At 41.0% G+C, this 17,848-nt stretch overlaps 1 protein-coding gene across 1 annotated transcript in view; it reads left to right on the forward strand.

The window, feature by feature from the left end:
• SPTBN5 (spectrin beta, non-erythrocytic 5) overlaps window positions 1-17,848 on the forward strand; it is a gene marked incomplete at its 3' end in the record, with an annotated part of 99,051 nt that overhangs the window by 9,840 nt on the left and 71,363 nt on the right. Inside the window, exons 7-23 of the mRNA XM_082000514.1 lie at window positions 946-1,084; window positions 2,474-2,706; window positions 3,145-3,298; window positions 4,196-4,396; window positions 5,575-5,781; window positions 6,944-7,135; window positions 7,857-8,009; window positions 8,535-8,665; window positions 9,956-10,207; window positions 10,942-11,229; window positions 11,880-12,126; window positions 12,968-13,107; window positions 14,097-14,196; window positions 14,895-15,065; window positions 15,156-15,320; window positions 16,075-16,301; window positions 16,869-17,055. Of these exons, the coding sequence (XP_081856640.1) occupies window positions 946-1,084; window positions 2,474-2,706; window positions 3,145-3,298; window positions 4,196-4,396; window positions 5,575-5,781; window positions 6,944-7,135; window positions 7,857-8,009; window positions 8,535-8,665; window positions 9,956-10,207; window positions 10,942-11,229; window positions 11,880-12,126; window positions 12,968-13,107; window positions 14,097-14,196; window positions 14,895-15,065; window positions 15,156-15,320; window positions 16,075-16,301; window positions 16,869-17,055 (3,187 nt within the window). The remainder of the gene's footprint in view (window positions 1-945; window positions 1,085-2,473; window positions 2,707-3,144; window positions 3,299-4,195; window positions 4,397-5,574; window positions 5,782-6,943; window positions 7,136-7,856; window positions 8,010-8,534; window positions 8,666-9,955; window positions 10,208-10,941; window positions 11,230-11,879; window positions 12,127-12,967; window positions 13,108-14,096; window positions 14,197-14,894; window positions 15,066-15,155; window positions 15,321-16,074; window positions 16,302-16,868; window positions 17,056-17,848) is intronic.

A 17,848-nucleotide genomic window follows, 5' to 3' on the forward strand; every position in this document is an offset into this window, starting at 1 on the left:
TAATGGTGGAAGTTGAAATTAGCTGAAACTCTGTGGTGTGGTGGAAAAAAATGAATTGTAGCTATGAATCATAGCTCTGCTCCTTAAGGGTAGAACTTGAAGGAATTTCTTCTACCTGTGAACAGTTTCAGCAGATAAGACAAATCCTTCGTCTTCTTTAAAAATTTTTATTTTTTTTCTTGAATGATCAAACCCTCAGACTGGTTTCTGGTGAAAAATAGTTTTAAGGTATTTTCATTATCATATTTTCTATCAGAAATGCTTAGAGGGATAATTTTTTTTCCCAAATCAATGCATTTCTTTTTCAATATGTATGTAGTCTGGGGAGGTATAGATTAGTTAAGGCGCAAAGTCTTCTCAGATTGACTCCAGTTTGGGGCAAATCTTGAGAAATTACGTCTTCTCTGATTACCAATAACCTGATTTGGGAATAGCTAAGAATGCCATGCAAAAAACTTCTCTTGTGGTATTTCAATGCTTTTCTAAGTTCAGAAAAAAATCAAAAACCTGTGGGAAAGCTAAGAAAAAAGTTATAAAAGAGTAAACCAAAATCTTTATAAGATCAGATTGTGACTCTTGATATGGTTTAGATTATTTTTTTACTTTAAGCAGCCATTCAAAGACCACTTATTTTTTTCCAAGCTTTTCCATTGTATCAGATGAAAGCAATGTGGGATATCAGGTGTGAGGATCCATAAAAAACAATATCTAAATTTAAAAAGTCAATGACAGTTGATGTGCTAGTCAGAATTCCTCCCTGTGCTCACACTAACTGGATAACAACATTGCTTTGACCTGTTTTGTGATCATGGCCTGTCCTCTTGCACTGGTGGTAAGAGTTGTGTGTGTTCAATTAGCTCTTCTAAAGCTGCAAGCACTGAGAATCTCCCAGTGCTGCCCAAAGTCTTTGGTCCAATTTGTTCATTTCTTTCCCTTCCTTTGTAGGCAAAACAGCATTTCAAAGCAATGGCAGGACCTTCTGGATCAGCTGCAGAGACGACAACTCTCCCTGGGTACAATGCAGGAAATTCTGGGCCTCCTGAGGGACATTGGTGCCATTACAGAGGAGCTGAAAGAGCTGCAGGTACTGAGCCCTCTCCACCGGCACACAGCTTGCACTGCTACCAGTGTGTGTCCCTAAAAAAACCCCCATGTTCCAGGGACTACCTGGTGCTAACAAGATAAGTCTATCAGATATAGAAAAAATATACCATTTTTACTTAGATGGCTAACTGTGCATTGCAGGTAACTACATGAGAAAAAACAGGCTTTGCTACAGGGGCTGTCCTTAATCAGAAAGACCGACATGGTATTACAGGGAGTGCACTACAGGTTCAAGTTCTGTAGTAAAATAAAGATGGGAAATAATCTCACCTAAATTCAGAAGTGTAAAAGCGAAAGTGGAATAAAACAACCTCCTGTTCACATTCCACGTAATTCTTCTGAATTACCTCTGGAAGTACCTCCAATGATTATACAGGTGGGGACTAACTCAGGCATACATCTGACTTTCAGGTGTCTAAGCTTGTGAGAGAGAAAAGTTCCGCTATAAATGCACAGTGATTGCTGTTATGAAGAATTTCCAAATGTTACCAGAGTGTCATAGCCCAAAGTCTTCTCTTTAGTATAGGAAATAACTGGTTTCGTATTGATATTGTAATGGCAGGGAGTATGTATACATCCTTTGGTCTTGCCTTGTCTTATCTAAAGACAGGAAAATCCTTATGACTACAGGGTGTCTTGTACCTAAGTTGAAAGAGTCAACAGGCTATATGAAGTTGTGAATTTCAAATTAAAGATAAGAGCTATCTGTAAGTTCAAATTTTTCTGTCCTAGTGTTAGTCAGCAAAGAACACCTAATGGTAATAATATGGTTGGAACCATGATAGACTGAAGATATGGGAGAAGATTGGTAAAGAAAGATAACATCTTACAACAGGATTGATAATTGTATCCATCGATACAATTAGACAGAGGACAGGCTTTCTACCACTTGGTAGCCTCATCAGGCACCAGTTAAATACTATGAAGTATTTATTTTCATTATTTAGATAGCAAAGTCAAGTAAGTTCCTCAAACAAAAAAACATTGCAGTCAAAACATACCGTAAAAAGGGATATTGTAGATACAGGTGGGTGAATAGCAAAGGGCCATTCCTCGTGCCCACGAATTCTGAGACCTTGAGTGCTTAATCAGTAGAATTAACTTAGGTTTGAAAACATACTCTTATTAGAAGAGACGGTTACTTGCACTGGAATAGATAGAAACTCTGCATTGTTGCCATTAGCTTATGAAATTGAAAGAAAAGTATGATTCCTCTAATTAGGCAGCTTTTTTACTTTACCTAGCTGACATAATTCTTTTACTTTTAGAATTTATGAGAGTAAACAGGAACTTTTCAACTGATTTCTTTGTACTGAGCCCTTGGATGTACTCTCTGCCAATGTCTTTTTTTTTCTCATTTTGTTTGCAGGTGCTAGTGAATTCCCAGGACTGTGGGAAACAGCTCCTGGAAGTAGTAGATTTGCTGCAGAAGCACAACTTGGTTGACTCGCAGATCTCTTCCTATGATGATAGATTGGAACGAATCACCCAGAGGACAGCTGAAATCAGCAAGGACAGCACAGTTAAACCAGAAGTGCTTTATGCGAAAGTTCAGATGCTTCGTCAGCTCTATCAGAACCTTATAGCTCTGAGCAAGTCACGGTAGGGCTGTGTTTATGGCTTGGTTCTTCCTGATTAGGATGATCAATCACTCCCTTCATCAGAAGTCACAGCTTCCCAGCGTTTGAAATTTTTCATATCTCTATTTACAAAGGCATAACACAGGCAACTTGAGTGTCTTGATTACAGCTGACTGAACCAGATCACTTGCTCTCATAGCTAAAGAACAGCTTCATTCTCAGTGTTTATTTTGACTTGCATTATGTGAAGTCTGAATAGCACGTAGTTGTCTCCTCATCTCCTAGAGGAAGAGGGAAATGGAATCTTATTTCCTTTGTCATCTTCCATGAATAATCTATGACAAAAAGACAATACAGGCATTCAGATTTTGGTTTTCTAAATTCTCCTTTGATTATGCTACCATTGTCTCCACAGGATGCTAATTCTGACTGAGATATACTGTTTGTTGCTCTGTTTCAGAAAATCACAGCTAGAAGAGGCTTTGAAGCTTTTTGAATTCTTCCGTGACTGTAAAGAAGAAGAATCGTGGATCTCAGAGAAATGGAAGCTAGCAAGGACAACAACATTAGGGAAAGATGTCAGCCAAATTACAGCCTCTATTCAGAAGCACAAGGTATCTTACTTCGCTGGTGATGTCTTGTCTTTGTATTATAGCAAGATTTTACAACATCTATGTCCTTTAGTCAGTGCAGCACTTATAAGAAAGCTGTCAAACTACTTGTTATCTCAAGTGTCATGGCCTGTGTCTGGAATTTAAAAAAAACGTATAGGGTAGAAATTTTTTTCCCAAAGAGGGGAAGGAAAGGGTAAAGAAAGAATATGCTTCATACTGGACTAGAAGTGTGGCTTGTAGTGAAGACACTAGTTTCCGTATTAGCTCATTTTGTGTGGCAGGGAAAAAAGGTTGCTAGTTTTTGTTTTTCCCACTCACCTTTCCTGGCCAAGAGAGATGTAAGGCAAGGAAGAGGTGGTGAAAAAAAGATATCAGCAGGCAGGATGGATAACATTCTGTGAGCTTACAAATCTGTTACCACTTTCCCTAAGACCTTGCTGTGGGCTAATATCAAAAGCTTAGCTATATGCGCTACTGCCTTCTTATGCAAAGAATCATTGTAAATAAGTGAAGAGACCTGTGGGCTTGAGAACTTGCATGAAAAAACTGAAACAGGAGCCTCTTCTGTAATTTTAATATACATTTGTGTGCATCTGTTTGTGTATTTGTTGCTTCTGGAAGGCATAAGACAGCTGAAGTGGTGAATGACAAACAATTATCTCTTTCAGAGAAGACTGTATAATGAACTTCACATCAAAGGCAAAAAGTAGGGACAGTAACTTGGGTGTGGGGAGCTGAGAGGCAATCATCTCAGGGCTCAGGGAAAGTTGACCGGCATAGATAAGACACAGGGCTCTCAGAAATGTATGCATTACAGTAGCAAAGAACAGGATCCCCTCTTCACTCTCAGCTGGTGGGGAATGAGTTGTGCTCACATGTCTCCCATCCTCCTGCTAGGCTCTTGAAGCAGAGTGCAACTCCCACAGGGCCATATGTGCAGATGTGATGAGGAGGGGCTGGGAGCTAAGCCAGAAGAATCCTGGGCGCCAGGAGGACATTCTGAGGCAGACAGACAACCTCCAGAAGTTGTGGCAGCAGCTCCAAGATGAGGTGGCTGATCGCAAAAGCCGCCTGCAGGCAGCAGCTCTCATCAAACAGGTCAGCGTGGCTCTGCTGTGGCTTGTGGTATGGGGTTCATGGATGTGGTTCAGCACTGCCCCATGCCCCTGCATGCACGGCAACAATGGCAGGAAACCCTCAGGTGTCAGTCTTCAAAAACATCTCCATGAGCTCAGTCTCATCCCTCCTGCAAGCCAGCTAGGCAGGAGATTTGAGTGTCTGGGAGATGCTCTCAGTTAAAAACACTAATCAAAATAGCACACATAACACCCCTGGGGCAGTCTTTTATGAACATGGGATCTGGGTAGCTGTGTGACATTTTTCGAACCAAAAAACTCAAACCAACAACAAAACAATTGACCATGAACTTCCCAAAGCCTGGGAAACATCTGACCCTGCCATTCTGACCTTGTCAGATTCGTATCTTTTAAACGTACAAACATTCACACATCTGCAGATAAAGAGCTCTTAAAAAATCAGCATTCACAAATCACACAACTTTATCTTAAGTGTTCTTATTATTGTCCGTTCCCTACATTTTTGCTCAATTTCTTGTTCCCATGAGACATTTGAACAAAACTTAACAGCTTTGTTCTTGACAAAGTCTATATTCTCTGATCTGTATAGTAAGTTTAACATCATTATGGTGCTTTAGTTCTTTTTCCTTCACTATTATGTTTTTTTTTTTTTCTGTTGTACCTTTATTTTCTATCCCAAAATCTTGGTGTTTTGGGTTTCTTTTTTGCAACCATGGCCAGACAGACTGCAAATCATGGGAAAAAGAAGAAAGCTTTTGTTGTAGACTGAGTTTGTTGTTCATTGTTGGACTACTTCATGGAACCTTTAGAAAATACCTGTTAGAATTACATGGTGTCTACCAACATTGTACATTGTGGGTTCCTTTTACTGCTGCTATTAAACACTATAAAGTTCTAGTTAGTTAGGAGTTTTTAAAGAGTTATAGAGGCAATCCTTGAATCTATTTACTCACTGTGATTCTGTGAATTATCTGTGCTTGATGTGATCATGAAATACATCATGGATTTAGACCTTTAGAGCCACCTTATTCATAGCTTTCACAACACCTGCAAGTAGCCTAATAGCTACAGACCTAATGGCATTTCTCTGCCTTATTCATTATTTTCAAAAGAGAAAGGAGTTGGGTATGATACTTCCAGGATGAAATCCAGCATTTTCTTCTCCTGTGTTCCCTTCAGTACTTTGCTGACATCAATGATGCAAATTCATGGTTGCAAGAAAAGCAGCCCGTTCTGGCCAGCAAGGACTATGGAAAAGATGAATCGAGTGCCGAAGCGCTGTTGCATCGTCACTTGCACCTGGAGAAGGAGATTGCAGCCTACTCTTCTGAGATGAGACGCCTGAAAGAGCAGGCTGAAATTGCTGCAGAGCAAGCTCCAGCTGCAGTAAGTAGATGAGAGATTGTATCATATTTTGTTGAAGAATGTAAATGAAATGGTTTTTAATTATGTAAAATATTTTTATTTTGACAGACTAGAATATTGCAAATTACCTAAACAAGAGCATATTTTTTTAATTCAAAAGAAATTTTGAATTAGAACTGAAGCAAATTTTTAGATGACAAAGAAGTTCATTGGGCATTTATAGCCTGTGTAGTTAGTGTTCTGTGAAATGCTAGAAATATGTTCATCTATATTAGTTCCTTATATTGGCCCTCACAAATCCTTTCTCACTCTTTATTCTCCCATCAGTATTCATTTCAATCAGCTTTAAAAAGCAGACATTTAATATAAATATCCTTACAAATTTTTTCTGCATCCTAATGTAGTGTTAAACCATCCCACATCTCCAGGAACAAATCATACCATCCTAGGATGGGTGTTTAAGGTACATGGAATGAAGATGCCCCTCTTTTTCACTGACTAGAAAAGGAACTTTTGACTTGAGACTCAAGCTCATTTGACAACAAAAGTCAGGGGAGATGAATGATACATTTCATAGCTTGCTTCTTTCAGACTTCTGTGATCACTTGATATTTAGTCAAATCAGCTTGAGAGCTATGAGCACCGCTTTGGGTCTTTCCTTTACCTCATCGTTCCAACATTGTTTTTTATTAAAACAAAATTTGGATTGCTTTGTTATTAAGCATGAAAAAGCATGTGACAAGATGTTCTCAATGTGCAAATACAAGCATTTCTTCACTAGGTCACTCACAGGCTTTGAAACTGCAAATGTTCAGGTAGTAAAACATCATCACAAATAGAACTGTGAGCATAGTAGGTTCCTTAGTTTGTTGGCAATTTTCAAAGTTAAAAAACCACCACAACCTTGATATGGGCACAAAATGAGAATTTTTGGTGAATCAATATATTTTAAAATGAGCTAAATGAAATTTTTTCTTTAAACAAAACTAAAATGTTTTTAGGATTTTTGGTTTATTCTTTCAGAATAAAACAAAGGAAACAGATTTGAACAAACGCTGGAATTTTTTTGCTTAAAGGGATGTAATGTGATTTGAACTAGCAAGTCCAGATTTTCCTTCCATGTGATATTTTTATCCAAATTAGAAATATTGATCCACTTATTACGTTAAACTTTGTGTAACAGATGGTGAAGATGGAAGCCCCAAGTGACTTAAATCAAAAGACAGCTAAGCTACCATTCAGTCGAACCTGGGCGACATCTGAAACTGCATTTCCTGGAACGTCCAATCCAGATGTTCATTTTCTTCCAGAGAACATATGGAAGACCCAAGATGAAATAGATTCACTTTATGAAAATCTACAGAGCATGGCTGAGGTATAGTATCCCCTCCAATGCTTTGCGCTTCACAAAAATAGCTAAATCCAAAGCAGTGCAAGGGAAGGTTAAGTACTGCGCTGGCTTCTGCTTTGTAGTTTAAAAATGTGCCTCAATCCTGTGGGGACCCATGGAACTTCAAGGCTTGAGATTATAATTGAAGTTTTGTATCAAAGCACATTTTATATTGGCAAACTTTACTTTCTAGTCTTTTTACTGTATGAAGAGTGGATTCTTTTGTGTAATCTTTTTTTTTTTCCCTAATGTTTGCTTTCTGCAGCTTCTAAATTTTTGGTCTGTCTTACCTGATACCAACAAAAATATACAATGTAATCTGCATTCTCCGTTTATTACTTTTCACTCCCATCTGCCACAATCCTGCCCTAAACACCAGCCAAAACATGTTTTATGGGACTTTTAGGTATTCCTGAGGTTACTGAGATAAATCTTCAGGCAGCAGCAGCAGCAAGAACCACAGTGGCTGTGCTGCCTGTCAAGAGCTGAGCACTCTCCAACTGCTTCTCTTAGGATTTTAAACCACTGTTGCTCTGGGAATAAGCATTAAGGTCTTAAAGCTAACATGTTCTCTTCTCTTTCAGCAGTGTCTGGCAAAAATACTAAGCTACCACCTGTGTTTTGTAGTTTAAGTGCAAGGATCTTTTTTTTCTTCAAACAGCAAGGACTTATTACAGCAATACTTAAGTCATCATCTGTTTTACAGGACAGAAAAAAGGCTCTGGAGGAGATGATTGGATATTACCACTTCTGTAGCTCTTGCGAAGAATTTCAGTCATGGATGAAAGATAAAGAGAACATTTTCCGGACTATTCAGCCTCAAGCAGACAATGTGGAGGTCATGCAGCAGAAATATCAGGTACCCCTTTTCCCTGCTCACAGGTGACACTTTTTAAATCAGATTGACCTTGGAAGAATAGATAAAGTTGAGAAATTAAGTTCTGAGAGTCTTTACATTCATTTCAACTTATGGAGTTGTGTGTAGATCAGCATGCCAAGCCTACTGAAGCTGATGTAATTGTGTCCCTTTAACTCCTCCTGTGGATGTGGTATCCTGTACAAATATCATGGTACAAAAGGACTCTTTTTGTGGTTTATCTTATGTCACTCGAAGAAAAATGCCAGGTGATGAAAAAATCCTGCAGTACATTTGCATCCCAGTGGAGTGGGACATACAGGTATAGGCATTAGTGTACACACAAGGGGAGGTCAGGAGGGCTATAGGGGAATTACATGCGCTGGTGTGTATGGTGGCAGCATACAGTTAAATGGAGAAGACAACTGTGAAAGTGGGAAATGAGTGGATATGACAGATTATGGTGAATTGTGTCCGTAGAAATGGAAAAACCTCAAGTTCTGCATTCTTGTATCTTTTCTATTTTAGAGCTTTTTAATGGAACTGGCTGCAGGCAAAGGCCAGCTGGGAGATATTGAAAACTTAGCTGTTAAATATGGCAAGATCAGTCCCAGCAAATATTCTGAGATCCAGATTTGGCTGGAAGAGATCAACTTCAGGTAAAGGTGCTACTGATAAAACAGAGGATTATCTCACGGCGGCACTGGAGAGCTGACCTTTCACGCCAGATCTAGACTACACTGAGAGAATACCCACCTGATAGATTTTTAACTCCCAGGACTGGCCTGAGGGGAGGTTTTCACATGCGGCGGCGGTTTGATGTATTCAGGTGCGGCTGTCGCCAGCAGACGTGGACTGGGGCAAAGGGGTGAGGGCCGCTCCCTGGGGCCCGGGCTGGGCCTCGCAGAGGGGCCTGTCCCACTACCCCAGCCAGAGAGCAGGGCAGGCAGCGGGGAGGCAGCCCGCACTCCCCACGGCCCGGCTGGTCTGTGATGGAGCGGCAGGGCTACGGCCCGGCCAGGAAACCCATTTCTGGTGTGAGGCCTGGGCAGCTGTCAGGGCACAGTGTGGGCCAGCTGCGCTCTTTGGGATGGGGAGCTGCTGAGGGACCTCAGCAGATAAGGCCAGTCCCGCAGAGAGGCGAGTGGGGCAGGCCTGGGGTGGTAGCCACAGCCAGACATGAGTCCCAATCCCCAGAGCTGCCTGGCAGCCTGTCCCCACTGGGGGGGGGCTCTGAGGCTGCAGTGGGAAGGGGGCAACCCTCAGCTGCACTGGCTCTGAGCCTGGTGTCATACCTCCAGGACTGAGAGGTGCTTCTAGGCCCCTGACATGGAGATATTTAAACTGCAGCAGTTTGGGGGGGGGGATTGGGGGGGGGATGGGGGGGGAGGGGTGGGTGTGTGTGTGGGTGTGTGTGTTAAAGCACAATGTGAATCCACCCACCACAGGTGACAGCAATGGATTCAGTTCTGTCTGTACTGCACCACAGCAGCTGATTTGGTTACTTAAACATCAGGGTGAGGGTGCCTTTCACAAATAGTGAAAGGAACATCAAACCCTGTTTGACTTCACCAGTTATGTTTAGCACCTGTTGTGTACCTACTCCTGGCACCATGCCACCCAGCTGTAACTGGGAGGCACAGCTGGGTCCTGATTTTGACCACTGTTGTTTATTTGCATCGTATCCAGTGTGTTCAGGTCACCTGAGCGGGATACCCTTGCTTGAGATGGCACCGAGATGAACTTTGAGGTTGTTGGGGAGTGCTAGTGTTAACCCCCTCGGCCCACTTAAGTCCTGGTAAATCTTTATACAAGAGTTTTTCTGAATAGGAAAAGGATATAGCTCGTGTATAACAAAGGCTATAAATTGAATCTGCCTCCTAGGTGAAGGCAAGTTTTGGGGTAGTGGCTGAGGCTAGAGGCAAGTAACCAGGTCATCTCTCTTCAAGGTGGGAACGCATGGAAACTCTGAAGGAGGAGAAGGGCTCTGAGCTGATTGGAGTGGCTGATGTGAGGACATTTCTTCAGGATTGTCAGAGCATAGGAGTACTACTGCAAGACAAGATGGTCCAACTTGGGGATCTGGAACCAGGGAACTCACCTGCTGGGCTGGAGTCAGACAAGCGCAAACTGTCTACAGTTGAGAGAGAGGTCCTGGTGATAGAGAGGAAAATTGAATACTTGAGGACTGTTGCAAAATCGTAAGGAACCTGCTCTTTGTTTCTATATTCTTTGCTAGTTCTCTAAGATCATGTTGTAAATTATGTCTATAAAAAGAATGAGCAGCTTGTGAAGTTTCTCTTGAAGTCTCTCTTTCTAGCAACCTGAAGAACTGACTTGCCTGCTGGATTGAGATCATCTCTCTTGGGTATGGCTGGGTGATTGGTGAAGTGATTGCTCCCAGACTTCACTGTTGTAGGAGGATAGGCACCACAGGATTATTTGTGGCTCTAATAAATTATCTCTTCTAACAGGAGCTACTTCCACATTTTGGACTAGGTATCATTTAGGTCCTGAAAGAGGGTAATCAGGGGAAGCAATGATGAAAGAAGAAACATAGCAGAGAACTGTGCACAGGAGTTTGAATTTGAAATATGAATTTAAAGTTTTTTACTTCTTTAAGTTTTCTGTACATTCACAATGGGAATGAATCATTGAGCCACAACAGCATTACCAGAATCTTTCACAGGGATGCACTTTCTGCAGTACACCATGTTCACACCAATATTTCTTGCTAGTGGGGAGCATTTCTTGCCTTAGCTGACTTCCTTTTTAATGGAAGTGTAAATATCCAAATCCATGCATAGAATCACAGAATCATTAAGGTTGGAAAAGACCTTTAAGATCATCAAGTACAACCATCAAAGAATATTGGTTCAAGCTCTAAATGCCTGAAGTGTTCATTGAATTGAATGTATTTTATTTCCTCTTGTAGGATTAAGGACACCAACCCTGCAGAGAGCAGGGCCATCACTGAACAGGTGGAGAACATGGAGGGGCTTCTGGCAAAGCTCAAGCTGGAGACCCAAAAGAAACAGGACATTCTGCAGTGGGCCCAAAATCAACAGTCCTTCCTGCAAGACAGCCGCAGGCTTCTGCTGTGGGCAGAAGGCATTCAGGAGAAATTAAGCAGTGAAGAAATGGGTGTGGACGTGGCTTCTGCAGAGCAATTGCTGAAGGAGCATCAGGACCTGCTGAAAGAATTTAGGTCTCAGAAAGAAAGGTACAGAGATTTTGTCAGGGTGGGCAGAGTGAGGTGATATGACAACAATACTGTGAAGATCAAACATGTCTATCATGTACATAAGTTATGTATGAAAGTGATGCCAAGTGTTTATTCAAATGATCTTCAAACTTAGTGTCAAAAGGAGACTGCTGAACACAAAATCCAGTTAGCTGTTGCATACTTATCCTGATGGCTGACAGAAGGGGAAGGAGGAGCTGTATGTTTGTAGTATTCCACAAGCGCTCCTGACAGTCATATGGTGCCATCTGCACTTTATTTCAGTTCCCCCCAGTCCTTCCCTTCTCAGGCCTTATGCTTCCAGTTGCCATCGTCTTCAGATCTCCTTCTGCATTGTTATGAAGTTGCAGATACTGAGTTGGCCCTCCTGTCCCCTTTAATGGGAAAGACTGCTTATATGGGCTTTCAATACAAATGGGGAAATCTCACCTGCTGCCTCCAGCATGTATCCCTGAGCAAAGAATCAGCTGGACTTTGTAGTGCAAAACCATGGCTAGCAGGAAAAGAGTGAAAAGGAGGGAGGGAAGCTTAATGTCTAGGCACTGCCAAAAGAGCAAAGAGCTGTGATGAAACAGAATTCATATTCCCTCATGCAGTGAGGTCTCACTTTTCTTTTTGACTCTGGGAAGATTTGTGCAGCTGGAAGAGCTAGGGCGCAAAGTAATCCGTGAACAACCCAGTAACGGCAGGACCATAGATGTCCACCAGTCCATGCAGAGGCTTGCTGAGGAGAAGAAAGAGCTGGAGAAAATGTGGGAACAGCGACGGAAAAAGCTGCAGGATGGCTTGGAATTGCAGAAGTTCAATAGGGAGGGAGACTGTATCAATGCAGCCCTCTCCAGCCATGAGGCCTTTCTCCGGGGGGATGACCTTGGGGTATGTGCAGCGTGATTTTGTTTTCTCCTACGTTGTCTCCCCATCCAGGGAGTAGCAACAATTTTCTTAATTAGAACAGTTTCTTCATTTTTATGGTCATGGCATTTTAATACTTGGAAACTAGACTTTCAGGTTCTTATTAATGTTCTTATGGTCTTACTCATCTTAATGACAACAAAGCTCATTGTCTCTCAAAAAAAAATTTAAAACAGCTGGAGTTGTGATTTGTTGCTGTGTTTGTATATGTCAGATGGTTTATATACAATTGACTCATCTGTTGGGTGGCTAGCCATTAAAAAAAAGGTTTCTGCTTGGACATAATTAATATTTTTTTGGGTGAAGTAAAAACCTTACATTTAAAAAAATAAGGCTTTTTCTTTTCATCGAGTATTTTAAGAACATTAATGCAAATGAAGGGAAAAAACAAATGCAGGCAATATTCACAAGATCAGTGAAGGAGGAGGTTGTGGTATCTCACCATCTTTTATGTTTTCAGATGAAACTGAAATTTTGATACTTTGGGGTCAACTAAGTGGAATAAAGTTTTACTTAGTTACGGCTTTTCATACTGAATATCCCTAGATGTGCCAGAGTGCTGGCATAAATTCAGAATGCAGATTTTCTTAAAAGGTGGAAATGAAACCATAATGGAAACATAGAGCAGAGGAACAAGATTTGATATAAATCTAAACACCTGCTGCTTGTTTGTAGCCCTGAACATCCTTAGGCACATCCAAAATGAATATTGTATCTCCTGCCTGAAAGAAAAGGGGGAAAATAAGGTCCAAATTTTTTTTTCATTGCTACAGAAACAACAACAAATTTTCTTTCTTAAATGCAGGACCACATAGATGCTGTTCGAAGCCTGCTGAAGCAACATCAGGAATTTGAACAACTGCTGATGGCGCTGAAGAGACGAATTGAAGCACTTAATGAAAACGGAGTGAGCCTAATAGAGAGCGGGCACTTTGCATCTCACGTGTGAGTCCAAACGCTTTCCTTTTTCATTTAGCTTCAAAAAATCATTCAATGTGATTAAGGTAAGATAAAAAACTTTCTCTGAACTAGGATTTAGTTGACCTCCAAGCTGTGATCTGCTGGATGAGGGGAAAAAAAGGTATTTTTTCAAAAAAATACAGACTTCCTGTGCTCTTAGAACAAATAAGTGAAATGCTTTAGGTTAAAAGTGGCATTTGACAGAACGCTAGAATAATTCACCTTGTATCATAAATTACATATAGTGTTAAAGCTTCTTTAAAGTCAGGTCATTAAATGCCTGCACGAAACAATTTTTCCTTTGTTTATTGGTATGACTTACCAGAATTAACATTTGCTGTTAAAAAGTTACAGAAGAATTCACAAGGAAGTAACCCATCAGGAGCAGCTCCTTCATGTTTTTATCAAAGCTGAACTGTCATATATAATTCCTTTACTGTGCTAGAGCCACTAGGGTCTAGTAAGGGGACCCTTGCATAAACAAGAATTAGAGATACAGGGTCAGAATGGACCTCTTGGGTCAAAAAGACCATGTTCTTGTGATCACAAGTGATAACGTCTTGAAAATTCCCTCCACAAATTTATAAAACTGCTCTTAAAGTCTGATTTCTTGCCAGCACTACTACCATTAGAAGGCCATTCCAGAGCCTCATTGAACTTACATCACAGAGAAAATTATTAGTTAAACTGGAATATTTGGGAAAGAGAAAGCTCTGGGTGTTTTAGTCAAACACACATGACTGCAATTCACTAATATGACACAGCCATACAAAAGGAAAATCCAGAGCAGCTGGCAAGCAGTAGCTGCTTTCCAGATGAGCCCAGCATGGTCATGGGACAGGGCCATATATCTCTTCTTCCTGTGAACAGAGGTGTTGAACTAGATTCCATTTATATCATAGTCATGACTACAGTACAGCCACAGGGAACCGATATGACAAGTACTGCATTGTACTTCCTGGTTTTTTTGGTAGTATTGAAGAGAGAATGGTCACTCTCCGGCGACGGTGGGAGCGGCTGATACAAAGCAATGCCAAGAGAAAACAGAGGTTATTGGATTCCCTACAGCTGCAGGTAAAAGGACTGAAACTGCAGATTTGGTCAGGCATGTATGAAGTAATTTTACCCTTCGTCTTAACATGGAACAAATCTCAAACTGCTGAGCATTTCTACTGCACTTTCTCTGGCTATGAGACAGGGAATTTCACTTCCCAGGGAGCAGGTGATGCACCGGTGATAAATCTTGCAAAACCATAACCATAGCAAAATACCAAAACAAAAATGGAGATATTGAATAAAAAATATCAAAAGAATGCTTTGTTTACTGGATAAGTATATTCTGCTCATTACCTATGGTTGTTCTGGGCCTTAATAATTTGGCACAGTTTCTTACGGTAACTGTACTTTTGGCACCAAATTTAGCTTCCAGTGCTGAGATACAAAGTTATACTGAAGGATTGGACCACTTATGATTAAAATAGTCTTTCAAAAATGCAAACCTTCACTCACAGTTAAAGGTAACAGATTGGTAAATGTAGTAAAAAAGAGACTAAGAGATATTACTCTGAGGGCTTAAAAACTTGTCAATGGTTTAAGATCATACCTCTTCAATTAAGTGTTGATTATGTAGAACAACTTTTATACGAAAATACATCACGTTTCCTAACTGTTAGGAAAAAAATAATCAGGGCTTGATCTTAACAGCAAGGATACACTGCAAACCCACGTAGAATCAGAAGTTAAATCAATTTAGTCCTGTTTGTTTCTGTAAGGAGTTTAATCGTGATGCTGCTGAGCTTTTGATATGGATGGAAGAGAAGTACAAGATTGCATCAGATGAATCCTACCGTGACCCAACAAATGTTCTACGCAAACTGAAGTGGCATGAAGCTGCTGAGAAGGAAATGATGGCTAATGAGGAGCACTTTGCAACACTGATAAAGGTGAAGGCAGTTTTGGAGCTAAGTTTTCCATCTTATCCCAAACTTCATAGATGCAGATCTGCTCCAAAAAATGATATTCTGTTTCTCCAGAAAGGAAATCAACTGATTCAAGACAACCATTATGCTGCAGATTCTATCGAGGAGAAGATGTCAGAGCTTCAAAAGAAGTGGAAGAAATTGTATGGCAAGATGATAGAGCGAGGTGACAAGCTGAGACAAGCTGGGCAGCAAGAACAGCTCATGGAACTGCTCCAGGTCAGGAGGTGATAGGGAACAGCAGGGAGAAATGGCCTAGGATCCTGGTTCCTCTGTTGTGTGGTCCTCACAAAAAAGAGCAGAATACCACCCAGATAAAAGTGTATTTTACGGGGTCCATTTTGTCGACAGTGTCAGGAGAGAAAACCCAATATAACAGTGACCAAACTCCCTCCAAAGCTATGAGCAGGGTAACAATGCCAGCACAGCACCAAGACACAAAGCTGTTGAACTTAGGCTCAGTGCTGCACCTGTGTGGCCATCCTGCACTAGAAAAACAATAAAAACTTTCTCCATGGGTCAATGCTGTGCAAACATTGCTTGAAGTCAGTTTGGGGGTTGGAGGCATGGCACTGTATTAAGCACACTGTCATCTGGGCAGAACGTATGAGAGGAACAATGTGCTGTGAAGCTGTTTCAATTTCAGTATGTCATGGAACAGCTGTTCTGTTGTAGCTACAGTTTGAAGCCTTTGAAGATTATTTGATGTTTTTGTATTATGTCACTGAAGATAGTTCAAAGAGACTGTTTTTAATGGTGTGCTTTAGGGTCTCAGAGAGAAGAGTACTCCAAAATAGTGTGCAAAACAAAGTATTCACAGGAGATGCCTCTTAGAGACACCTGGCCACCATGTTACCAAGAAAGGACGTACAGATTTAAAAATTGTGTCCAGGAAGCTGTCATGGGAGGGGCTGAGTGAAAGAAAATTATGTTGAAAAGTCAGTACAAGTGTGCTGTAATCTTTTACTGGCAGGATGCCAAAAAGAAGATAGAGAAAATTGAGAAAGTTCTTCAGGAATCTGAGACAGGCCATGATTTGCGCTCCAGCCGTGATCTACTCAAGCAGCACAGACAGCTGGAAAATGAGACACGTGAGCTGGCAGAGAAAATGAACTCTATTGTATCTCATGCAAGGAAAATGGCCACCAATCACTTTGACTCCCAGAGGATTCTGGATGAAACACAGAAATATCTGAAAAGGTGAGGTGTCAACTCTCTTTTTGTCTCCACCTCTTGTGACAAATAGCATTTTTTCCTACCTTCTAGAAAATGTCTTTCAGTGGATTAGGTTTAACCCATATTCAGGAATGATTTCTCCTCCCAGTTGTACCACAACTGTGCTGTCATCTGCACCTACACAGCTGCCTGTTCCCTCAACCTTTATCACTGGACCTTGCTCCTTGCCTGCTGCACTCCTGCTCTAGTCCTTTGCTTATCCATAGGTCATCCACTGCTTTCTAAGAGGTGCAGTGATCCAGCATTCAATAGTGACTCATTCTTTAAAACATCACAGGACAAGCCTAGGACTTCAAACGTGTAAATCACTTTTCCTCTGCTTATATTTAGCATTCTTGTTTAAGTCTAATTGCCAAAAGTAGCCTTCTGAAGAAGGAATTCTTGTATGTGCAGCCAGAACTAACCATTGAAATTTAATTGCAAAGAAGTGTCCAGTGTTTTCTAATCTTCACAGTGGTATCATAGCCTAATTCCCTTGGCAGAATCAGGATAAAGCTTTGTTTTAACATATATTTAATGGATGACCCCTAGGTTTGAGTCCTTGCAAGCACCTCTTGATGAGAGGCGTAAGTTGTTGGAAGCTGCAGTGGATCTCTATGAGTTCTGCCATTATCATGACATGGAACTGAACTGGATTCGTGAGCGATTGCCTATTGCCCATTCCACCAACTGTGGGAAGTCCTTGGATGTGGCTCAAAGCCTGTTGCAAAAACACAAGGTAACTCCTTTAGGCAAGTGTATTATCGCATCTTGGCACATTGCATTGCACCTCAGCCTGCAAACCAGCACCTGCACAGTTCTCTTTTACCTTCAGGAAGGCCATTGCAAGCAAAATGTATCTCTACACTTTCAATGAGTACATTCACTGATTCCAGCACTAGTCCCAGCTAAAATGGTTCCAATGGATTGAAAGAAGTCAGCAAAGTGGTGATGATTTTCAGAGAAAACATGAAATTCCTGTGGGAACTGCAAAATTTGTCATATTTTGCAGTATTATTTTTCTGAGAAATTTTGTAGCTCTTCCTATTAAAAATGGATAAAAAGCTAGTGTACCTCACATTAAATAGGAAAAAATGAGTTTCTTGCTTTGTGGGTTGATCTGGGTTGAATAGTTTAACTATTACATGTTCATCCTATTTTAGTTCTCTGCTTACTGCTTCATTATACGTGCAGGGGTATGCATACTAGATTCTCTATCAGGGCATATAACAGCTATTTAATGTTTATTTTAGTTCTGTACTGCTTGTAAAATGGTTTGAACAAGCCACAGTCAATATATTTATAAAGACAGGTTAACACTGATTTCTGGAAAGTTTGAGTCTTTGTTGTAGTTCCTCACAGCCAGAGGGGCACCTCAGAGCTGCCCACAGGCAACACTGGGTTTTGCAGGACTTCGACTGCAAGTTCCATGAGAAAGGTTATAAGACCAGTGGGGAGGCTTTATGGAGCAGGAGTGTAATGATTTTCATGGTACTGTTGACAGTGTCTCTCTTCCCATCACTGTCCAGCCC

The sequence above is a fragment of the Phaethon aethereus genome (genome assembly GCF_964289735.1).
Source record: "Phaethon aethereus genome assembly, chromosome: 5".
Lineage (NCBI taxonomy): Eukaryota > Metazoa > Chordata > Aves > Phaethontiformes > Phaethontidae > Phaethon > Phaethon aethereus.